Raw genomic sequence first — 23471 nt, forward strand, 5'->3', positions numbered from 1 at the left:
AGACACGGGCTGCCGCTCTCTTTGGTGCAAGTAGTGTATTTGGTCCTGACCAGGGTGTATGCCCTGCTTTGGGGAAAATGAGGTGACACGAGGTCATGACCCTGTGACTGAGAGGGCCGGGTGGGACTCAGGGTCCATCCCTCTCTGGCCAAGGCTGGGGGACGTCGGCCCCTGCACAGGGGCCTGGTCCACACTGTTTCCCGGGAAGGGGATTCTCAGCCTCTCAGAGGTGCGACAGGATTCCACCTCCCGGAGAAACCCCGGTTTATCTTCCCAGGGTCCTGCTTGCACCCCCAGAGGGAGTCAGCATGGGATTTAGTCATTGGACAATTAGCCTATAATGAGCACCTGCCCTGCCTCGGTTTCCTTTATTTCAGGAGAGCCCCTCTCTTAAGCGCCACGGGAAAGAGGACATTTGGGTCTTTTTTTCACAGGTGGCTATCTTCTCACTGGACTTCCTCATTTGGGGCAGGACGCACAGCAGAGGGAGGGAGACACAGATGTGGGGAATGGACGATTGTGTTTTACCCCAGCTCTGCTGCTTATTAGCTGTGTGACCTTGAGCAGGTCACTTAACCTCTCAGAGCATCTGTAACAAAGAATGGATGCCTGGGATTCTGCAGATTAAATGAGAATAGTGTTCATAAAGTATTGGGCACAGTACCCATCATCTGACAAACATGAGAAAGCCCCGAGGCTGTTATAATTTCACACACAGATTACGTAGGCCAGGACTGTGCTGTGAGGCTGGGGGTTCAGCGGGGACCCACAGTCCTGGAATTGCCAGCCCTGAGCTTACAGGGACATCTGGTCCAGGAACGCACATGCAGATTTGGGAGCCGTCAGTGTTTGGCTAGAAATTAAAGCCACGGGGCAGATGTGGCCACCAACGAAGAATAAATAGAGCCCAGGCGTAGAGCCCTGTGACGTCAGTGTGCCTCTCAGACAACCAGGGGACCGTCCGTCCAGGGGACCGTCCGTCCAGCTCACCGCCAGCAGCATACACCTCCGGGAGCCTTTCTCGTAAAAGCCACTTCGGGCAGCATTCATCCTGAGTCTCAGCCTGCCTCTGCCCCCGCCTGTCCCACCACCCACCACCCCGCCTGCAGGCAGAATAAAGGACGTGATCTGAGGTGGGAATGATTCCTGGGGACACCTGACGTCCTGCGGTCTCCTGCATGCACATCCCCTGCGTGTGAACCCCCTTTGCCTCAGACATTCCCGCAGCATTCACCCCACTTTCCGCGAGAAACTTCCTCAATAGAGGCATCATTCCATTCGGAACCTTACTACCCGGCATTTTTTTTGATGAGATGTGCAGCCCTGCCCGGCCCGGCCCACCCCCGGGAGCTCTGTCTGTGGTCGGTTGTGCCTGGAAGAGTTGGTGAGCTCATCCCTTCCTTAAGCTGTGACACAGGCCGGGTCTCCTGCCACGCGGGAGGGAGAGCCAGGAGGCTCCTCGTGCTCCTGACCCCGGGCAGGACTGCTGGGCCGAGGATTCCCTGCCCGCCCCATCTTCTTTCGAGCAATGACTCTGCCCAGGAAAATCTGAGCTCAAGTGTGGAATCGACAAGGTTGTAATTATCGAGGACATCTTGTTACAACTCAGGACAGGGACACCCAGGGCTCCTACAGGGCTTCTGGGGCTTCTCATATTCCCGGCTTCAAAAAACAAACACTGAGCCTGGGCTTTGCCCAGCGTCGCGGTTATGGCAGGAGTCCGTGGCTCTGTGCATGCGCCGGGAGCGGCTTCAGAAAGCCATCTGCAGGCCGTTTGTGGCCCAGAGAACAGCGAGCCCGGCTGGGCCTGGGGCCTGGATGGCAGGAGAGGGCAGGGAAGCTGAGATGGTGTTTCACTCTGTTGCTGCCCGGGACCAAGAAGGCTCTCTGAGATCAATCTGTGGTTTTGGGGACGGCAGACGCACACAGGGGTTAAGGGCTCGGTGAGGGGACCCTGTGCGCCTGGGTCATCGCTGCGGCCTGGCACGGACCTCGCATAATCGGGTGCACTGCTTCATGCCTCTGAGCTCCGTCCTGTCTCGGGAGTCGGTGGGGAAGGTGTGCAGGGCTGCTCCATGCCACCCAGCTGAGCTGGTAAAGACAGCAGTTGTGAAATAGCATCATGTTCATCCTGCACCGGCCCAGCAGCCCACTCTGCTGGCTCTCCTCCCCTCCCCCAACCTCCGACAAAAATCTCCAGGGATTCCAGGGCTTTTCTGGCGCCCTTAGGTATCGGAAGAGAAGCCTTTGGACAGGCAGGTCCATCCCCATATCAGAGCCTCAGCGTCCATCCAGGCCACGTCTTTCCTTTCACCCACCTCCGGCCTGATGCTGGAATTGGAGGTGAGCGGAGGGGACCAGGGACAGAGGTTGTCCTGGGCTTTCTTTCTTCCCCTCCCACACCTGTGGCTGCTGCTGGCTCCCCCGGGGGCTGACGGAGGCAGGGAGGTGGGGGCCGGAGAGAAGGGAGAAGGGGTTTGTATGCGGCTGGGCTGGTGTGGTTCCCTGTGGTCATCAGATGCCCTTGTTATGACAGCGGCGCCCATGCTGGCTCCACCCACCACTCCTGTGGGAACCTCCTGTGGTTTCTGCACAGTCCCGGCCTGCCCTGCCCGCCGGCACCTCCTCCTGCGGTTTGCCCCCAGGGGCAGCACACTCTGGCTGAGCTGTGGACTGCACTCGGCTCTGGCTCCGGGTGCCTTCTTTCTGTGGCAGGACTTACCTATCCTTGTCCCCCCAAACTTTGGGGTGTAGGTCTCTCACAATCACAGCCAATGATTGCTCTGCCCCGTGGCACTGATGGATTTGAGGGGGATTGAACCCCTCTGTGCCCATGCCTTGGGAGGGGCCCCTGGAGGAATCAACCGTGGGTCTCGTCCTTAAGAGTCTCCCAGTGTCATGGGCAGGCGGGATGCAGCACGAGGAACTCTGCACAAGGCAACCCATCAAGGGACCCGCAGAGGGACCACAGCATTTCTCTGAGTGCTTAGCAGGAGGGCTCATTCCAGCTGGGATGTGGAAGTCTTCAGGGAGAAGGTATTTTTATTGGAAATTGTGAACTTTTGCTGGCGTGTAGGCAGAAGTGGTAAACAGGACGCTGGCCTGGAGTCTGAGCACAGGCGTGGCCCTCGCTGGCCATGGTACCCAGGACAGCGTGCTCCATCCCTCCAGCCTACGCTTCCTCCTCTGCGCAGGACAGAGCGCTGATGAGCACGGACTCGAGCCAGACTGCCTGGCTTCAAACTCTGCCACTCTTGGCTGTTTGCCTGTGGGCAAATCATGTAAGGTAGCTAACTGTGCCTCCGTTTCCCTATCTGTAAAATGGGGGTGATAATAGTAAATTCCACGAAGGGTTGTTGTGAAGATGAAGTGACAAGTGTGGAACACTTAAAATGGTGCCTGGCACACAGCACGTGCTCTCTGGGCCACCATGAGATTGGCATCGTCCATGGGGAGGTCATTAGGGTTGTTGTAAAAATTAGGGACTAGGGGACCAAACCCTGGCACACAGTAGGCCCTCAACACAAGAGAGTTCTTCTCCTTGTCATTATTAAAATGCAGGTGAGTACAGAATTAGACATGCAGAGAAGGGCCTCCCAGTAGTGGGGACAGTGCAAGGGAAGCAAAGACAGCAGGCAGGCATGTGCAGTGTGTGAGGACAGAACAAAAGGTGATGTAGTCAGAACCTCAGTAGATGCAGGACGAAAGCTTTCTGCTGGTTTCTCAGCTGCCTGTGGACTCTCAGGATCCATTTTAAAAGGCCAGTTTCCATCAGCAAATCTTCATGGCTGTCTTCCTTTTCTCTGCATACAGGCCTGCTGGAGGGTCTGCGCCTCATCTCTCCAAGGATGGGGACCTTCTGCTCTCCCCTAGGGCTCCTGTTTGGCTCTGTGCTCCTGGTGGCCTCGGCCCCGGCCCCTCTCGAGCCTCATAGTTGCAGTGACAAGGAGCAACAGCTGACCGTCAGCCACACCTACAAGATTGACGTGCCCAAGTCTGCGCTGGTCCAGGTGGAGGCTGACCCTCAGCCCCTCGGTGATGAAGGGGCCTCGCTCCTGGCCCTGGGAGAGGCCGAGGAACAGAATATCATCTTCAGACACAATATCCGCCTGCAGACAGCGCAGAAGGACTGCGAGCTGGCAGGCCTTGTCCAGGACCTCCTGGCCCGGGTGCAGAAGCTGGAGGGCGAGATGGCGGAGGTGAAGGAGCGGTGTGACGTCCAGCGTTGCTGCCAGGGAGCTGCTGGTGAGCTCACCTCCTGGTATTCATTCAACAGACCCTTAGTGAGCACCTTCTCGGTGCCAGGCATTTCCCAGCCTCATGAGCACTCTTGAGTCTGGTTCATCCCCACCCCTCACTCTGGGTTTCCCCAGGGGGACCTCATCGCTGGCACTAGCTCCAGGGGCATCTGCAAGCGGAGCAGAGAGGGACGTAAGTGAGTCTGAACTCCTGGCTAAGGCTTCCCGGTGAGAAGGCTGCTGGGTGCTGTTTAGCCAATGGGCCAGTCTCTTCTATGGGGAATGCAGTGGAGTTGAGAGGAAGGGCTGGGCAGATTCAGGTCTGCCACTTCTTAGCTCTGTGACCTTTGGGCAGATGCCTACGTTTCCTGAACTGTCCAGTGAGGATAATTCTGTCAACTAGTCTGAGAACTACAGATGATGTATTTGAGATTCCTAGCCCATAGTAGAGAGTCAGCAAATAGTTTTTTTTTTTAAATTCTAGCAAGTAGCCCACTGCGCATGTCATTAAAATCTCCCCTTCCCAGGCATGACTGCTTAAGGGAAGGTTGGCCATTCTTTTACCCTCCCTCAGCAAGTTTGCTGGTGGTCTGGTGAGAGAGGTGGGGAGGGAAGGGGCTGGAGTTAAGCAAGACCTGGTCTAACTAGAACCCAGCACTCGGTTAAGACAGGTCGAAGTGGGCTGGGGTGGAGGAAGGCAGAGCACCCGCTTCAGGAGGCTGAGGGGGGTGGGGCAGCTGGGTTGCTGTCCCTCTGAATATATCTGGGCTTCCTGCAAAAGAAGAAAGAAAAAAAATTGTTTCAATTACAGTTTACATTCAATATTATTCTGCATTAGTTTCAGGTGTACAGAATAGTGGTCAGACAATCATATACTTTACAAGGTGTTCTCCCACTTCCCATACTTCCAGTATCCAATGGGCACCATACATAGTTATTACAATACTAGAGGCCCAGTGCACGGATTTGGCCTGGCCTGCACCTTCTCGCAATCTGGGACCCCTCGGGGGATGTCAGAGAGCCAGCTTCGGCCTGATCCCTGAAGGCCAGGCGGAAGTGCCTCTAGTATGCATATAAGATCTTTGGTTAATCTCTTCCCACCTTTCCCCCTTCCCCCCTTCCTTCAGAGATTCATCAGTCTGTTCCATATTTCCATGCCTCTGCATTGAGCGTCTGCTTCCTGGTGGTCATTGCATGTCACAGCTACCGGACGGTCAGCCCTCCATGGTTGCTTAGGCTTTTATATATATAGATTACTGACTATATTTCCTATGCTGTACTTTACGCCTTATGCCTATTTTATAATCACCAACCTGTACTTCTCAATCACTTCACTTTTTTATTTAACCTCCCAGGCTGATCCAAATAATAACGAGTGGCCCTCCCGATGCATTTCTATGCCTGAAGAAACCGTTAAGAGCACCCCTTATATGCTGGACACAGAACTAGACACCTGGAGGCTGCCAGGAATTGGCTCTGGAGGGTCTCCATGGTGGAAGAGTTTTTAGGAAGGAAAGCAGGTGTTCTGAGAAAGGGGCAGGCTGACTGCCCCACCCTCTGACTGCCCCTTGCAGTCTAGGGTCAGAGCGGGGAGCCTGGCTGATCCCTCCTCCCACCCTCACCCCGTGCCTTCTGGGCTGTTGGGTAGCTTCTGCAGGTCCACTTTTCCAGGCTTCGGTGTGGGCTCACTGGTGCAGCCGCCTGCAGCCAAGATAAGCCAAGCTCCCGCGCAGGCCAAGCCAGGGCCCCTCAAGGAGAGGAACTAAAGGATGACCGCCATTTAGGGGGAAGGGAACCGAGGGTTCACATGAACACTGGGGGTGGGGCGGGGAAGGGGAGGGTGGTTCCTGTTAGGCAGAGGGGGAGGAAACCTTTGCAGCTTTCACAGGTCCCAGTCTGGCCCAGGTTGGAAGGGTCGGACCCCCTACCGTTCTCGGAGCAAGAGCCCTGCAGGTTCCCTCTTGGGGCCTCCGCCCCTCACCCCGCCTTTCTTCTCCCTGGCAGGTCAGGGCCGCCAGTGCAGCGGCCACGGGACCTTCTCGCAGGAGACCTGCGGCTGCCACTGCGAGCAGGGCTGGGAGGGTGCCGCCTGCGAGGTGCCCGCCTGCCCCGGCGCCTGCAGCGGCCACGGGCGCTGCGAGGACGGCCGCTGCGTGTGCGCCGAGCCCTACGTGGGGGCCGACTGCGCCCACCCCGCCTGCCCCGGGAACTGCAGCGGGCAGGGCGTGTGCGTGCGCGGGCGGTGCCAGTGCCACGCGGACTTCACGTCGGAGGACTGCAGCGAGCGGCGCTGCCCCGGCGACTGCAGTGGCCACGGCTTCTGCGACACGGGCGAGTGCTACTGCGAGGAGGGCTTCACCGGCCTGGACTGCTCGCAGGGTGAGAGGGCCCGCCCGCCCGCCGGGCTGGCATTTAACACTTTTTAAAAATTACCTTCTTTTTGTTTGTTTCTTTTTAAAATTTATTCATTTTATTGTTTAAAGTATTACAAATAGTAGTACATATGTCTCCTTTTTTCCCCATTGACCTCCCCCCGGCCTCCCCTAATCCCCTCCCTCATGCCCAGCCCCCGCCCCCCCCCCCCCCCCCTCAGTGTCTTGTGCCCATTGGTTATGCTGATACGCATGCATACAAGTCCTTCGGTTGATCTCTTTCTCCTCTGCAGGGGCTCGGCCTCTAGTTCAAGCGCAGATGGTTGGGTCTGAGAATTTGCGTTTTTAAAAAATATTTTTATTGATTTAAGAGATGAAGGGAGAAGGAGAGAGAGAGGAACATCAATGATGAGAGAGAATCATTGATCGGCTACCTCTGCACACCCCCTACTGGGGATCGAGCCCATAACCCAAACATGTGCTCTTGACCTCAAATCTACGTAACCGTGACCTCCTGGTTCATAGGTAGATGCTTAACCACTGAGCAACACCAGCTGGGCCTGAGAATTTGCATGTTTAACAAGATCCCAGGTGATGTTGATGCTGATGCTAGTTTGAGGACCATTGGTCTTAGGTGATCTAATGGCTGTGTGAGTGTGTGTGTGTGTGTCGGAGGTCCATCAGATGTATGTTCCACACCCACACCTGTTATGATAGTGGGAAGTATCATACTATCATAACCAGGATGATAGATGTGCAACCAGTGCTCACTGTGTTCTACCCCTCTTCCTCACCTTCTCCATCCTGTTCCTGCTCCCCACGCAGTGGTCGCCCCCCAGGGCCTGCAGCTGCTCAAGAGCACGGAGAAGTCGCTGCTGGTGAGCTGGGAGCCCTCCAGCGAGGTGGACCACTACCTCCTCAGCTACCACCCCCTGGGCAGGGAGCCCTCCGGGAAGCAGATACAGGTGCCCAAGGAACAAAACAGCTATGACATCCTTGGTTTGCTGCCTGGGACCAAGTACATAGTCACCCTGCACAACGTGAAGAAAGGGGTTCCCAGCAGCCCCCAGCACCTGCTGGCCACCACAGGTGAGGGGGCAGCCCAGGGCCCAGGTTGCCCAGGAGAGGTGCCGTTTCGAAAGTTTTCTTGCATTGGTCCCCGCCAGTCCCCTTCCACGCTGTTCCCCGGATTTGGGGCTGAAACACAGCTGCTGCAATTCTAGGTTCTGAAGGAAGTCTGTTCTGGCTCCCTGCTTTCTGCTCACCAAGTATTGGGTCCTCCTGGCAGTGACAGAACCTGTTGGATTGTGGAACCCAAGGGGTCTTCTCCCCCTGATTGCCCTGCACCCACACACAAGCAGCCACACACCTGCATCCCCAGGTCCTCACTGAGCCTCTGAGGCCACTCAGCAGGTTCAAGTTGGGACAAGTGAGGATCTTCTGAGCCACCTGTTAGATTTCTCTCAGCAGGAAAGAAGGGGAAGAAATAGGTCATTGAAGAAAGTGTAATGAAAAGGTTATTTACAGAGGTGTGGGCGGGGTTTGGATGGTCTAACACCCTAGGGCCATTATCAGTGGGGATCCACCCCAGGCTGAAGGGGCAGGAGGTGGGAGTTGGTACTGGGACCCAGAGAGAGCTGGGAGAGGCTGCCCGATGAGTTGCTTTAGGTAAAGGGAGGAAGGTAGTTCCTGTGTTCCCTGGAAGGGAGTGAAGGAGACCTCTCCTGCCCTCTGGTCTTCTGGTGACTCTCACTGGTGGAACCCAACCAGAAGCCAGAGGGCAAGGGAACCTGGCTAACACAGGTCATAGAGGTCATAATCTGGGATACAGAGCAGGATGGGGGATGGTCTGGAGGGACAAACAGAGTCGCCAGGGCACCACCGAATGCTACCAAAATGTTTGCAAGGACCAGCATCGCTACTTACTCTTTAGCAATTCTCATGAAAGGTCTTAAAGCTGCTTTGACATTCAAGGGCTTGGAGAAACCTTGTTGTTTGAGTGGTTATGATTCATTCCTTCACTCCACATATTTTATTGAGCACCTACTGTGTGCCAGGCACTGTTCTAAATGCTGATAAAAATGAGCTGCCTTCAGCCTTCCCCAAACTCCCGGGGAAAGATCCAGGGAGACCCAGATGGGTGGGCCTTGGGCACACCGTGTCTGCAGAAACATCTGGCTGCCTGTCCTATTTGGTGGTGGAGCAGGGGTGGCTCAGTGTTGCAAACGGCCGTGAGGGTCTTGTCATCCTGGGAGCACAATTTGTGAATGCCTTTGTCAGCACCCTCCAGCCAGTGACCCCCCTGGAACATCCGTGTAGTTGAATAAGTTGCATTTATCAACTGTTGCAGCAGGGGGAGGACACACACATGGGGGACCCGTGGGCGTCTTAGTTGGAGAGTGTCAGAGAGATTGGTATAGAGCGTGGGCTGTGTTCAGTGGTTTGGAAGGATTCAGGGAAGCATGCTGTCAGGAAGTGGGGTGCTTCTCTGATTGGCATCCTGGTGATTCTTGCCTAGAAAGGGGTAGCCCAGGGGGAGGCTAGCGCTGTGATTGCCACAGAGGCAGCAGTCACTTAGTTAGGAGGGAGGTTGTTTGGCCTTTTTGTGGTTTGACATTGTTCACGCTTTTGCCTGTGTTCAGACATGATCACGAATGGTCTTGTTTTGGTCTTGATCTGTCATGGCCGCAGAGTGCTTGTCCGATATTGACGTTAAGTTCAATGCGAGAACACAAGGCCTACGTGTGCGAGCCAGGCCGGCTCCCAGCTCTCAGCTGCTCTGTCCTCCTCCGCTCTGTCACGGCCTCTGCCTTCAGACAGAACAGTGCCCAAAGCCCCGAAGATAGACATCTGTTCTGAAAGTCTTAGCCACCCCTCTCGGCTCCTTGCTCTGGGGACTTGTAAGATGTGGCTGGGAAGCTTGTCTTTCTGTCTAATCCGGTTCAAGTGAAACTCATTCTCATTTGCTCCTCAGGGGAGCCTCAGCCAGAGAGATGCGTACCCCCATAAGAATCATGAACATGTTCATCAAATCCCTGCTTTTCCGTTTGTGAGCGCTGCAGGACCTTCTTCACTTCTCACCTCCTGCCCTGCTCCGTCAAGGGCCTGCCGTGGGGAGGGAGAGCCTGCAGGCTAGGCAGGCAGGTGGGAGCCGGTGGGTGGGGGGTGCCTCAGAGGGAAGGCTCTGGGAGGCTCTGTCTATAACACAGTGAATGAACCACAAGTATTCAGAGCCGAGGGGCCTTGAGACCACTGAGCTCACTGCCCGCTCGCAGATTCTCTTTCCCACGTCCTCCACAAGGGGCCAGCCGGCTGGGCTGGGAGCGCCACCAAGGCAGGGAAGGTGGGGGTGGGACTGAGGAAGGGGGCAAAGCTGAGAGTCTGGGGACTTGTCTCCCAGGCAGGCTCATCAGCTTGGGGTCTGGCGATTGGAATTCAACGTGCCCCTAAGTCCCCAACCCCTCTTCACCACTACCCACAGTTCTTCCCTTAGAGCCACGTCGGCGATCCATTCTTTTGTGTTAATCATTAAATTCTTTTCTTTTCTGAATGGAGGGGTAAAGATTTAGCTATTCACATTTTCCTATGAATGAATGTGTACAATGCCCCCCCCCCGCCCCCGCCCTGTCACAGGATGGACAGGGTGGGCAGCCAAGCACACCAGGGACCTGGTGGAGGTGCTAAAGTTTGGTCAAAGGTGCAGGAAGGGTACTCAGAAGGACCAGGTTAAAGTTCACCTACTTTATAGTTTTGCCTCGGATTAATCTTCCAGGAGCATTTGGGAGGCTGAGGAAGGAGGGGGTTGTGGTATCAGTGTTATACTCCAGAACATCCGAAATGCGTCCCGAACTTACATGGGGGGGTCTGGACCTCTCATCCGGGGCGAGTTGTGGGGACAGGGGCTCTGCAGCTAGAGGCTGAGTGTTCAGTTCAGAGCAGTCTGAGCCCTGGGCCGAGTGGACGAGAGGGCTGCGTGGTCCCGATGGGATGGGATGGGATGGGATGGGATGGGATGGGCACAGGAGGCTTTCCCTGAACAGAGTCCGTCCTCCACCATGTGCACACCAACAGTTTCTGTGCCTGGGTGGTCCTAGGACACCTGCTGAGGACCGTGTGCAGGGCTGCAGCCTGCTCCGTGTGTGAGCAGGGAGAAAGGGAGCTGAGCTGGTGGCCAGGGGCCTGGCACAGAGCTGCCGGCCCTCCTCTTCACTGCCTTCTCCTGCCGGCCTGCCCCTGCCCTAGATCTTGCTGTGCTTGGCACCGCGTGGGTGACAGACGAGACGGAGAACTCCCTGGATGTGGAGTGGGAGAACCCCCCAACCGAGGTAGACTATTACAAGCTGCTGTACAGCCCCCTGACGGGGCAGGAGGTGGCCGAGGTCACGGTGCCCAAGAGCAGCCACCCCAAGAGCCGATATGACATCACGGGTAAGAGCCAACACTGGGATGGGAGGTGTTTGCTGGGGATGCTGAGGCAGGGACAGCGTGTGCACAGCGGGTCCTGGGGCCTTAGGAATCACTTGAACCCTGACCCCGGAAACTCCCAGACGTGAGCCCACTCTGAAGCCCGAGGACTCTGCTCCAGCGTCCCAGAGCGACTCCAGAATCTCAGAGCGACTCCAGAATCTCAGAGCCCCTGCTTAACAGATGACTCATCTGACACGCTCTCCCCGTGTCCTCACCCTGTCTGTGTCTCAGAGGGATGTGAGGGTGCACAGACTTCCCTTTTGGAAGAATGTGTGCGTGTGTTGTGTGTGAGAGAGATATAAAGAGGGAGGGAGGGAGCGAGCGAGCAAGAGAACTTGATTGATGGAGATAGTTTTTTCAGCATAATCCATGGAAGGTGTTGCTGGGTGGCTGGGCCGAGGTCCTGTCCCAGATGCCTGAGCCAACGCTGTGAGAACAGGAAATCAGAGGCTGCGAGGGAAACGGGCCATGCAGGGCCGGGTTATGTGTTGTGACACCTGCAGCTTGTACAGTTTCCAGGGCCCTCTTTAAGAAAAGCAGTATGGCAATCATGAATACCCAGTTCGTCACGTGGCTCCAGCTGGGGTCTGTTCCTCCATCGCTCCAAGTTCCATGTTGAGTGGCCGTCTTGAGGTCCCCAATGTGCAGTGAAAACCAGGGTCTCACTCACGCTGCTATTTGCCTGCACTTGCCACCAGAGTCTGAGTGTTTGTGCCACGAGGAACAATCATTCAAGTTGGTGCTACAGAGAAATAACAACACAAGGCAGAGAAAATAAAAAAAAAGGGGGGGGGGAATAGGTTAATTATTACAGTGAGAAGGAAAGAAACGTTTGAGGAAAAGGATTGTTGGGGGCAGAAAAGGATTGTTTGGGCTGTAAATACACTGGGAAGTCAGTGCTTGGTGGTGCACTCTGTGTGTGTGTGTGTGTGTGTGTGTGTGTGTGAGAGAGAGAGAGAGAGAGAGAGAGAAAGGGGAGCTCCCTCTCACCCCTCTGCCCTGCCCCCTCTGAAGGATAAGCCCCCCGTCGGTGCTTGGTGCTGGGGCCCCACTGGTCCTGTAGCTCTTTCCCTGCCTTACATGGATTATCCTGGCAGGGGGCAGGGGCCGGGGGGAGCAGTGCTGGGGTCCCGGCTCCGGCTCCGGAGCCAGTACTCAGGCCCAGCACTGGCTGCTTGTTTGCAGGTCTGCAGCCTGGGATGGACTATAAGATCACAATTGTCCCCATGCGAGGAGACCTGGAGGGCCGGCCAATCTTCCTGAATGGCAGGACAGGTAAGAGCTGCCTGGAGCCAAAACTGGTTTGGCTCAGTGGATAGAGCGTCGGCCTGCGGACTGAAGGGTCCCAGGTTCGATTCCGGTCAGGGGCATGTGCATTGGTTGCAGGCACATTCCTGGTGGGGGGTGTGCAGGAGGCAGCTGGTCGATGTTTCTCTCTCATCGATGTTTCTGGCTCTCTATCCCTCTTCCTTCCTCTCTGTAAAAAATCAATAAAAATATATTAAAAAAAAAAAAAAAAAAAAGAGCTGCCTGGAGGCACCGGGAGCTTTTCTCACGTTTGCCTTCTGATGTTTTTCTCAGCTCACTCCATCTGGGCAAAACTCTGGGATTTGTGTGTAGAGATAGTCTGTCTTTGTGTCCTGAAGTCTGTTTTGGGGGGCAAAGCGTTGCTGGATTCAGATTGCAGAAACCTTTTAGATCACACTTTTAAAATTTACTATTATTATTATTATTATTATTATTATTATTATTAAAGGACTTCCTCGCCCCTCTTGAAGCCCTCTCTCAGCGTAGGGTTCAAGCAGAGGCCAGTGTCCACCTGTCTCGGGTGGTGGAGACAACCTCTTGGCGTGTGTAAACTGTGGAATGAGGTCACCCGGAGGAACTAGATCTTGAGCATTCCTGATCTTGACCAGCCAATGACTTCTCTAATTTTTCTTTTTCACGTATTTTTATGAAGAAATTGATGGCCCGACCAATGTGGTCACTGATCAAGTGACTGAAGACACGGCGGTGGTGTCCTGGGACCCCGTCCAGGCTGTCATCGACAAGTACGTGGTGCGCTACACCTCCGCTGATGGGCAGTCCAGGGACACGGCGGTGCCCAGGGAGCAGAGCAGCACAGTCCTCACGGGCCTGGCGCCCGGGGAGGCGTACAGAGTCCACGTGTGGGCCGAGCGGGGCAGCCAGGAGAGCAAGAAGGCCGACACCACGGCCCTGACAGGTACGGACGGAGCAGGACCCTGGCGGCAGGGAGGAGGCTGACTTTTGAATCAGGAGGCCGGTGTCCATCGGCCGCAGCTCTTTTCTTTGTAAGGCTTGGGGAGGGGCTTGCGAAACCAATTTCAAATTGCATAATTATGAACTTTTTCACTTTTAAACCTCAAACAAAAGAGACCAGCCCTTTTATTAGATACAGAAGGTCACATTTATTTGGGTTGGAATTCCACACGCAGCTCCCTCAGAGTAGGGTAACTTACTTCCTCGTTTTCATTTTTTGGCTGTGAAAACTCAAAACATTTGGAAGTTGAATGCGCGTCACAGTTTGCAGTGAAGGTACAGGCACTTCGCATGTGATCTGGAGCTCCATCAGGTGTGGGAACGGTTTGTGTGCTGACTCAGCACTCACCAAACTACCGACTCCGCCCTGGGGCTCTCAGAAGCCATGAGGTCCCCATACTCCACCCAGCGCTCCGCTCAGCTCTGGCAGGTGTCCCGAGACTGCCTGGCATACCCAGAACATTCTTTCCACTTACACCCTCCTCGGCACTGTCCCTGAGTTCAAGGAGCCGGATCCTGGAGAACACTCGAGGCTTCCAACATGTGACAGGAAATCATGGAGAGAGAGTCTAACCCAGGTTAATCACATATACGCCCAACAGATTCTACAAGTAGGGCTATTTCTATCCGCCCAGACCTCAAATGCCATCAGTTAGAGTCTTGTTTTTTTGACCACAGACACAATGTTTTTGTTTGTTTTTTAATGTTGTGTGTTTTTTTAAATTGATTTTTAGAGAGGAAAGAAGAGGGAGAGAAAGATAGAAACATCAATGAAGAGAGAGAATCATTGATCGGCTGCCTCCTGCACGCCCTACACTGGGAATTGAGCTTGCAACCTGGGCATGTGCCCTGATTGGGAATTGAACCTTGACCTCTTGGTTCATAGGTTGATGCTCAACCACTGAGTCACGCTGGCCAGGCAGCATAATATTTTAAGTGGAAAGAACTGGCAGCTCCTATTTTCAGGATAATTTTCTTCCCCAAAACAATATTAGAGCAGATGTTGAGATTTATTGAAGTAGAATTTCTTTCAGGTACAAGGAGTTGGAAACTGAAAGAGCACTTTCTATAAATTCAGTGGAAAGGAGAAAAAGACCAATTCTTTTTATCCAAAAGCAACTTGTGGGAAAAGTTTACGAAGTTGAGACTTTATGGTGGCTTTGTCTGAACACCCTACTTCTCATGAAATGCAATTAGACCATCCTTGAAATTTCAGACCACTTGTTTAATTAAACCCTCAAGTTATCTCAATCATTTGCATTTAACAGACTCTGAAATTTATTGAGGTCATCATTTGGGCAACCTGGCCTTTCACAAGCCAGAGAGTTGCTAAATGCTCCTCTCTTTTCTTTCTCTTAAAGAAATTGACAGCCCCCAAAACCTGGTGACCGACCGGGTGACAGAGACCACGGCCAGCATCTCCTGGGAGCCGGTGCAGGCCGTCATCGACAGGTACACGGTGCGCTACACCTCCGCCGATGGAGACACCAGGGAGGTCCTGGTGGGGAAGGAGCAGAGCAGCACCGTCCTGACGGGCCTGAGGCCGGGCGTGGAGTACACGGTCCACGTGTGGGCCCAGAAGGGGGACCGGGAGAGCCAGAAGGCCGACACCAAAGCCCCAACAGGTAACAGAGAGAGGTGGTCAGTTGGAATCGAATTGTGAGCACATGGTGCCAAAGACATGGCCTGAGTTGAGAGACTTTGCAGAGCAAGTCCTAACGCTCCAACAGGACAGCATGTCTAGTGCTTTTCCCCGTGAGCTGCTCCTCCGGCAGCTCTGAGCTGCTCAGAAAACCCTCCACCCGCTAGAAAAGAGACATAAAGTAGTGCAGTAGCAGTGTTTTTAGCAGACTCAACGGAGACTTTCAGAGGATGTGGCCATTGCAGTGCTGGTAATACTTTGAGAATGATCACCTGTGAAGTAGCCCTTGGTAAAATGTAAATTAGGTACCCTGAATGTCATGGCAGATGTACAATGGATTGCTCTGATGTGCCATAATGTTGCAAAGAAGACATCATTGTCGGGAGCTGAAAGCCAAGAAAGCATGTCAGGTTTATAATGAGTGGTCCTCCGGAATTGAGAACCAGGGGTGACCTTTGCCCTTGACTCCCTCTCAGGGAGATACTCAGGATGGGAATATCACTCCTTGTGCCAACCAAGCTCCAGAGGATGAAATCGTGGAGATGGGCTGGTGGGTATCTCTACCGTGACTTCAAAGCTTAAACTTTCCTAAATATTTTCTTAAGAAATTGACAGCCCAACAAACCTGGTGACCGACCGGGTGACGGAGACCACGGCCACCATCTCCTGGGAGCCGGTGCAGGCCGTCATCGACAGGTACATGGTGCGCTACACCTCCGCCGATGGAGACACCAGGGAGGTCCCGGTGGGGAAGGAGCAGAGCAGCACCGTCCTGACGGGCCTGAGGCCGGGCGTGGAGTACACGGTCCACGTGTGGGCCGAGAAGGGGAGCCGGGAGAGCAAGAAGGCCGACACCAAGGCCCCGACAGGTAATAGAGCGTTGTTCTCAGCTTCATACTTTGTTCTTGTAAAGATAAATGGTGATCGGTCCCCTCCACCCACTGTTCCTCCCATTGTGTATTTCCTTTGTGACCAGTCACTAAATTATTTCTTCTTGAAAGGGAAAAATATAAAGAGGCCTTATATGTTAGGATTTGTGAGCTAAGTACTTTTAGGCAATGGCTTTTGCTGTGATCTCTTTGGAACAAGAAGGGTTATTGTTTTCTTGGTGAATAAGTCCTCCTGAGCACTCTGTGCCCTGTTTTGAGGATCCTATGGTTACAGTAATATACAAGAAGCATTCATAATTTTTAAATATTTTCATCTATGTTTCCTCATTTTTGAAGAACAGACGTATGGAGATATAATTTATATACTATAAAATTCACCCTTTAAAAGTATACAATTCAGTGGTTTTTAGTATGTTCACAGAGGTGTGCACCCATCAGCTCAATCTAATTCAGAACATTTTCATCAACCCCAAAAGAAACCCCATACTCATCACCAGTCACTCCCCATCCCCACTTTCTCCAACCCTAGGAAAATACTACTTTCTGTCTCTATAGATTTCCTTATTTTGGATATTTCATACGAATGGATTCATACAATATGTGGCCTTCTTAACTGGCTTTGTTCACTAAGCATGACATTTTCAAGGCTCACCCATGTTGTAGCATGAATTGGTACTTCATTTTACTATTCCATGGTATGGATGTAACACGTTTTATTTATTGTCAGCTGATGGGCATTTCGGCTGTTTCCACTTTCTGGATATTCTGAATAATGCTGCTAAGAGCATCTGTGCACACATTTTTGTGTGGGAATATTTTTAGTTCTTTTCATTATATGCCTAGGAGTGGAATTACTGGGTCATATGGTAACTCGTGTTTAGCTTTTTGAGGATCTGCCAAGTCGTTTCCAGAGTGGTGGCACTCTTTTATATTCCCACCAGCAGTGCACAAGGATTATATTTCTTACTTACTTGGTACTCAGTGGGATTTGTTGGGATGGGCAGAGCAGGGGTCAATATCCCCATTTTACAGATGAGAAAACTCAATACCTGTGCATGACTTCTGTAAGGCACAAAGAGAACTGATGTTTCATGGAGTCAGAATTGTGGGATATTCATGAAATATGATGGTACCTTAAACTCTGTTTAGTAAGGCCCACATTTTACAAATGAGGAAACTGAGGCCCAGCCAGAGGCAGCAGAGTAGTTTGGGGCCAAGCTGGCCGACGGCAGAGCTGGGCTCTGCCTGCCCCTCTTCTCTGTCTCTGGGCTGGAGCTAGAAGCCAGCTCCTCTGACTCTGTGTCTGGGCCTTATTCTACTGTGCTTCCTCCTTGAAGATCCAAGAGTTCAGCCATGGACAGGAGATCTCTGTCCATGACACAACTGAAAACCTGCGTATGGGATGGGGAACCTTAAGAACAGGAAGCTGCTCACCCCAAGCAACATGGCCATGAGATCTCAGTCTGCTAATAGTGTTTATTGATCAGCATTTTCCTTTCAGACATTGACAGCCCCCAAAACCTGGTGACTGACCGGGTGACAGAGACCACGGCCACCATCTCGTGGGAGCCGGTGCAGGCCGTCATCGACAGGTACATGGTGCGCTACACCTCCGCCGATGGAGACACCAGGGAGGTCCCGGTGGGGAAGGAGCAGAGCAGCACCGTCCTGACGGGCCTGAGGCCGGGCGTGGAGTACACGGTCCACGTGTGGGCCCAGAAGGGGGACCGGGAGAGCAAGAAGGCCGACACTAAGGCCCCGACAGGTAATGGAGAGTTGTTCTTGGGGAATGTAAGACCTGTCACACTAAGTGTATGGGTGGTTAATTTTTGTTTTCATCCCTGACACTGGTAGAATCCATGGTTTATGGAGAGAAGAATGGTGTCCCATTATAATGGACTATACCCATCATGCCTCACTCCCTTTTACCTGCTTTCCTTATAAGTCAGGGCCTCATGGCTGTCTACAAGCAACGATTTGCCGTGATGGGCACATTGAGCCACATGAATCTTTTGTTGTGGACAGTGTTGAGGGTCCCCTACTGAGTTTGGGAGTGGGAACAGAAAAGGAAAACCCAATGTTGTTTATATTAATATGTTGAAAATTTAACTTAAAAAAAGTAGACTTTATATCTACCAGAGCAAGTTGATGTCTGTGGTTTGCTTTACAGTGAATGAACAATATGATGATTCTGGTTTTGAGAATAAGGATAACTTCTATGTTATATTCCTATCCTATTGTGAAAGAGATGAATGACCATATTTCTGTATAGAGATTTAACTAGCAAACTAGTGATCTATGATATTATAAAGAATATTAAAACTAGGTTTTAATTTTTGCCGATTTGTTTAGCAATACAGATTGAGCACTTTCCATTTGCCCTGTCCGCTACTAGGCAGCGAGAGCCTGAGGGTTTAGGACGCATCCCTCTTCCTCGAGGAGCTTCTGTCTGTGCCTTGCGATTAGAATCTTCCTGTATGAAATGGGAAGTCTTCATTGATAGGATGCTAGAAACGATATTATCAGCTGCTTGTGAGCAAAGCTTGTGTCTCCCATTGGACCTGACGCTCTAACTAGCACCATGCGTGTACAGGGTCAGAGTGTGACATATGCTTACTAAATGGGTAAAGAGATTTGTTTTGCTAAACTCTTAGTAGAGATAACAGCATAGATTTTCAGATTTTGGTCTACTGTGCTGTCTCCTTGAGGAGCCAAAATCTATCTGGGGAGAGAAGATATATGTCCAGGAAGGAGTTAGAGCATGTGAAATGGAAAAACCACAAAATACAAACATGTTTTGCCCTAAGCAAAATAGCCACCAGTTTCTGCACTCCTTGATCCATTAATAGTGCATATTGATCAGCATTTTTTAATTCCTAGACATTGACAGCCCCCAAAACCTGGTGACTGACCGGGTGACAGAGACCACGGCCACCATCTCCTGGGAGCCAGTGCAGGCCGTCATCGACAGGTACATGGTGCGCTACACCTCCGCCGATGGAGACACCAGGGAGGTCTCGGTGGGGAAGGAGCAGAGCAGCACCGTCCTGACGGGCCTGAGGCCGGGCGTGGAGTACACGGTCCACGTGTGGGCCCAGAAGGGGGACCGGGAGAGCAAGAAGGCCGACACCAAGGCCTCGACAGGTAACAGCAGGGAGGAGAAAAGCAAACCAGCATCATCACTATGGATTGATCTGTTGGGATCTGTAATGAGCTTACTGTGATGAGGGACTCTGGTGTGTTTTAGGAGAGTTTACTGTAAAAAACTTCATTCATGTAAAGAAAAAACAGAGCAATCTCATGAATATCTTTAAACTCTTTCCCAAAGCCTGTGTTATTAACCACTGTGCTACCCAGTTATAGGCAATTATAGAGAACAAGTTAAACGAATATACAATTCCTACACCACTGGATTAAATAAGTGTTTTGTGGCAAGCTATTTTATGTAGGTTTGACTTAATAGATGGTGTGTAGTTTGAAAGAACAAGTGTTGTCCTTGACAGCTGGAGCTCTATGTTAATTTCTACATGAGCTAAATTTTCTAAGTTCCAGGTCTGGATTATAGTGGTGAACAAAACAAATATGATTCCTTTATATGATTCTGATTATCTTGAAGTCCAGTGGAAAAGATGGACCATCAGCAAACAAACAAATTTCTAATTGTAAATTATAAGTTCTGTGAAGGACATGAACATGGTGTAGGAATAGAGAATGACAGGGTAGGGATATTTCTTAGATGGTATGGAATGAGTGATAGTTAAGATACATGTTGACAGAAATCAGAAAATAACAGTTGCTTAAATAAGAAAGAAGTTCATCCCTCTCTTGTGGAATGGTCAGAGTGCAAGTAGGCCAGGGCTGGTATGGCAAAGGACCCAGGCTCCTTCCATATTGTTGCTCAGTCATCCTTCAGGAGTTGCTGTCAACTATATTGTCATCACCTAACCTCACTCCAGCTTGTGGAAAGGGGATGAAGAAAAGAAAGGACATGATGGGAGCATCATTAGTGTTAGTTTTTCTCACATTCCATTGGTCAGATGCAAACTCCAGACATGGTGCCAGATCTTATGACAAGGGAAGCTGGGAAATGAAGCCTTTAACTGGATGGCCACATGCCAAGCATAAACGTCTTTTATACTGTCCTTTCTAACCTACATATGGTTATATTACATTTTAATGAATTAAAACTAAAATAAAAAATTTTCTCAGTTGGACTAGCCACATTTCAAATGGTCAGTAGCCACATGTGACTAATGGCTACTGAATTGGACAATGTAGATAATAGAATATTTCCATCAGTGCAGAGAGATCTTTGGATGGTGTGCTTGTAGAAGGAGAGAAGAATGGATAGTGGGGGAAATAGACATTTCTGGCCAAGGGAACAGTATGTGTGATGGCCCTAAGCTGGAACAGCACGCTGAAGAACTGAGTGGCTGTTGGTGTTGCTGGAGTGTGGAAGGCGAGAAAGAAAGTGACCCAAGATGAGGTGGGAAGAGGCAGGAAGCAGATCATACAAGCCACATGCTCTATTTATTGGAAGAGTGACATGATGTGATATTCATTTTAAAAAGGTTATTCAGGCCACAGTGTGGAGAATGAATGGAAGAGACAACAGGTGGAAGTGGGAAGAGTAGTAAAGAGCTATGGTAAAAGTCTGGTGAGGGACGATGATGATTGGCACACGGGTGATGGCAGTAAGGTAGAGAAAAGGGGATTTCTGGGCACATATTTTGGAGGTGATGACAGGGTTTGTTGATGGGTGAAATGTGGGGCAGGATGAAAATGAGGGCTGAAGTATGATCTGTGTTTCTGACTTGAACAACATGGACTGTTGGGGCATCATTTTCTGAGAGATAAATAGCTTTGAGGAGGAACATTAAGATGTTTACATATGTAAGCTTGGATACTTGTGACCTATTTTTATTAATTGACTGATTTATTTATTGCTTCCACACATATTCATTGAGTGTCTAATACAAGCCAGGCATTGTGGTAGATAAGCAATTGTAGATATAGGTGGAGGCTCAGAATTGATATTGGGGAGCCAGAAGTATTCAGTTGGTATTTAAAGTTGTGGGTATGGGTGAGATCACCAGGGAGGCATGTAGAGGAGACTTTGGTGCCCCAACAGTTTCAGGGTGCTGATGGAGGAGACTCCGAGGATGAGTCAGGGAGTTGGAAAACCAGGGGAGGGTATAGTTATGGAAGCCCAGAGCTGAGAGTGTTTCATGAAGGGGAGTGCGGATCAGCTCTGCCAGATGCTGCTCAGTAGTCAGGTGAGGATGCTGCTCACGGGACTTGGCCACATGGAAGTTGTCGGTGACCTAGACGTGCAGTTTTAGTGGTGTGAGGCAGAAAAGTGCGGGGCTTCATTGAGGAGTGATGGGAGGTGAGATGTGAAGGCATGTAGTCCTCCTGAGAAGTCTGTAGGTTAAGGGGTGCAGAGGGATGGGAGTCTAGAGCTTGCTTGTCTGGAAGCGATGATGGCAGAGGAGAGGCTGATGGTGCAGGAGAGAGGGTACATGAATAGGAGCAAAGGCCTTGAGAAGGTGGCGGGCTCCCAGTTCAGAGCGAACAGGGCTTTTACACAAGAAAAAAACTCTTGTCTCGGTTTTAACACAAGAAAACAGTAGGCCCTTGGACAAGTCTTTCATCTCTCTGGGCCTCCATTCTCCTCCCCTCTTATCAGACAAGAAAGTTGAAGATATGACTTCTCAGCTCTCAAATTCTGAGAAACAAGTTAACTACAAACCATGAGGATAGTGAAGGAAGTTGTTTCAATAGAATTTGGGGCGACGCCTCTTGCTGCTCAGGTGACTTCCCTTGTTATTCATGTGGGAACCAGAAGAAAAGTTCCATATTGGTAAACTCGATTAAGATCTAGTTCCTCCCAGTTTTAATATCCAAGGGTTTGTTTCTCTGGAAAATGGAAGTCAGAGCCTTCTCACTTCTGTCAATGGAATTGTTTTGTGTGAAAGAAGTTGAATGGAGAGTTCCTGGTGCTGGGGTGCTGGGGTGCTAGGGTGCTGGGGTGCTGGGATGTTCTCCCCTGGCTCTAAAAGTCAGCCTTTTCTTTTTAAAAAGAAATTGACAGCCCCCAAAACCTGGTGACCGACCGGGTGACGGAGACCACGGCCGCCATCTCCTGGGAGCCGGTGCAGGCCGTCATCGACAGGTACACGGTGCGCTACACCTCCGCCGATGGAGACACCAGGGAGGTCCCGGTGGGGAAGGAGCAGAGCAGCACCGTCCTGACGGGCCTGAGGCCGGGCGTGGAGTACACGGTCCACGTGTGGGCCCAGAAGGGGGACCGGGAGAGCCAGAAGGCCGACACCAAGGCCCTGACAGGTACTGCGAGGGACCCAGGCAGGGAACCCTTCACATGTGTCAGGTGTGGGGAGGGAAGCAGGGAAGACCATGTGTCACCTGAGGACATTCATCAGAGGGGTTCCCTTTTTACCTTTTTAAGGTCATATGTTGACATGATGGTTCAGGTGAATATGAAATGGTATAGAAGAAGGGGTGTCAAAAGACTGCGTGACTGTCCAAGATGGCTGTGCAAAGGCCGCCTCCCTGCCCGCCCTGTCCCTCCAGCTCCCATGCTCCCACGGGCCCCCATACAGCCCTGGCTGGGCCTCAGCTCCAGCTCAGAGCACGGGGAGGCCAGGCGTCTCTGCTGTTTCCCTCTTCCAGATGGGGCCGTGGTGGAGCGTCTTCCCTCACTGTCCCCTCCAGTCGGTGATCAGGGGGCCTGATGCCTGTATTTTATGTGCGATGGGCCTCTGGTCTCACTGACCCTCAGGGCGATCAGGCTTTGGGGGTCCCGCGAAGAGCGCTGTGCCCACCCCGAGGTCCACGGGCCTCCTTAGTCTGGGCTAGGCCTGGCCGTCTCCCCTGTGGCCTCATACACACCCGTGGCCACTGGAGTTAGAGGGGACTTGAATTTCTTTATTAGTAGTTACAATTAATAGGAGTTTTTAACCAAAAAAGTGATGTATGCTTATATAAAACGAACTGAGTTTCTGTAGAAAAACTATTGTCCACATCCCAGGCTCCCTAATAAGAGTGCAACTCTCGCCCTAACTGGTTTGGCTCAGTGGATAGAGCGTCGGCCGGTGAACTGAAAGGTCCCAGGTTCAATTCCGGTCAAGGACACATGCCCGGGTTGTGGGCTTGACCCCAAGTTGGGGGCTTGTAGGAGGCAGCTGATCAATGATTCTCTCTCATCATTGATGTTTCTATCTCTCTCTCTCCCTCTTCCTTCCTCTCTGAAATCAATAAAAATCTATTTAAAAACAAAACAAAACAAATGGATTTAAAAAAGAAGAGTGCTGCTCTCCAGCCCTGGCTGGTGTGGCTCAGCTGGTTGGAGCGTTGTCCTGTACACTAGTACACCAAAAGGTCATGGGTTCGATTCCTGGCTAGAGCACACACCCAGGTTGCAGGTTTGATCCCCAGTTCGATACTGAGTCGGGGCACATATAGGAGACAACCAATTGATGTTTCTTTCTCACATCCATGTTTCTCTCTCTCCCTCTCTAAAATAAATAAAAACATATCCTCATGTGAGGATTAAAAATAA

At 51.7% G+C, this 23471-nt stretch overlaps 1 protein-coding gene across 3 annotated transcripts in view; it reads left to right on the forward strand.

Annotated features, from left to right (window-relative positions):
* The window catches only part of TNN (tenascin N), a 68437-nt gene that overhangs the window by 31850 nt on the left and 13116 nt on the right, over positions 1-23471 (forward strand). For all 3 annotated transcript variants that reach the window (XM_079760672.1, XM_079760671.1, XM_079760673.1), the window contains 11 exons: positions 3814-4245; positions 6243-6617; positions 7436-7699; positions 10853-11038; positions 12263-12352; positions 13038-13301; positions 14719-14982; positions 15605-15868; positions 17391-17654; positions 18770-19033; positions 21974-22237. In XM_079760672.1, coding sequence (XP_079616798.1) covers positions 3849-4245; positions 6243-6617; positions 7436-7699; positions 10853-11038; positions 12263-12352; positions 13038-13301; positions 14719-14982; positions 15605-15868; positions 17391-17654; positions 18770-19033; positions 21974-22237 — 2896 coding nt within the window. In that variant the 5' untranslated portion in view covers positions 3814-3848. The remainder of the gene's footprint in view (positions 1-3813; positions 4246-6242; positions 6618-7435; positions 7700-10852; positions 11039-12262; positions 12353-13037; positions 13302-14718; positions 14983-15604; positions 15869-17390; positions 17655-18769; positions 19034-21973; positions 22238-23471) is intronic.

Source organism: Cnephaeus nilssonii, assembly GCF_951640355.1.
Source record: "Cnephaeus nilssonii genome assembly, chromosome: 21".
NCBI classification, from domain to species: Eukaryota; Metazoa; Chordata; class Mammalia; order Chiroptera; family Vespertilionidae; genus Cnephaeus; species Cnephaeus nilssonii.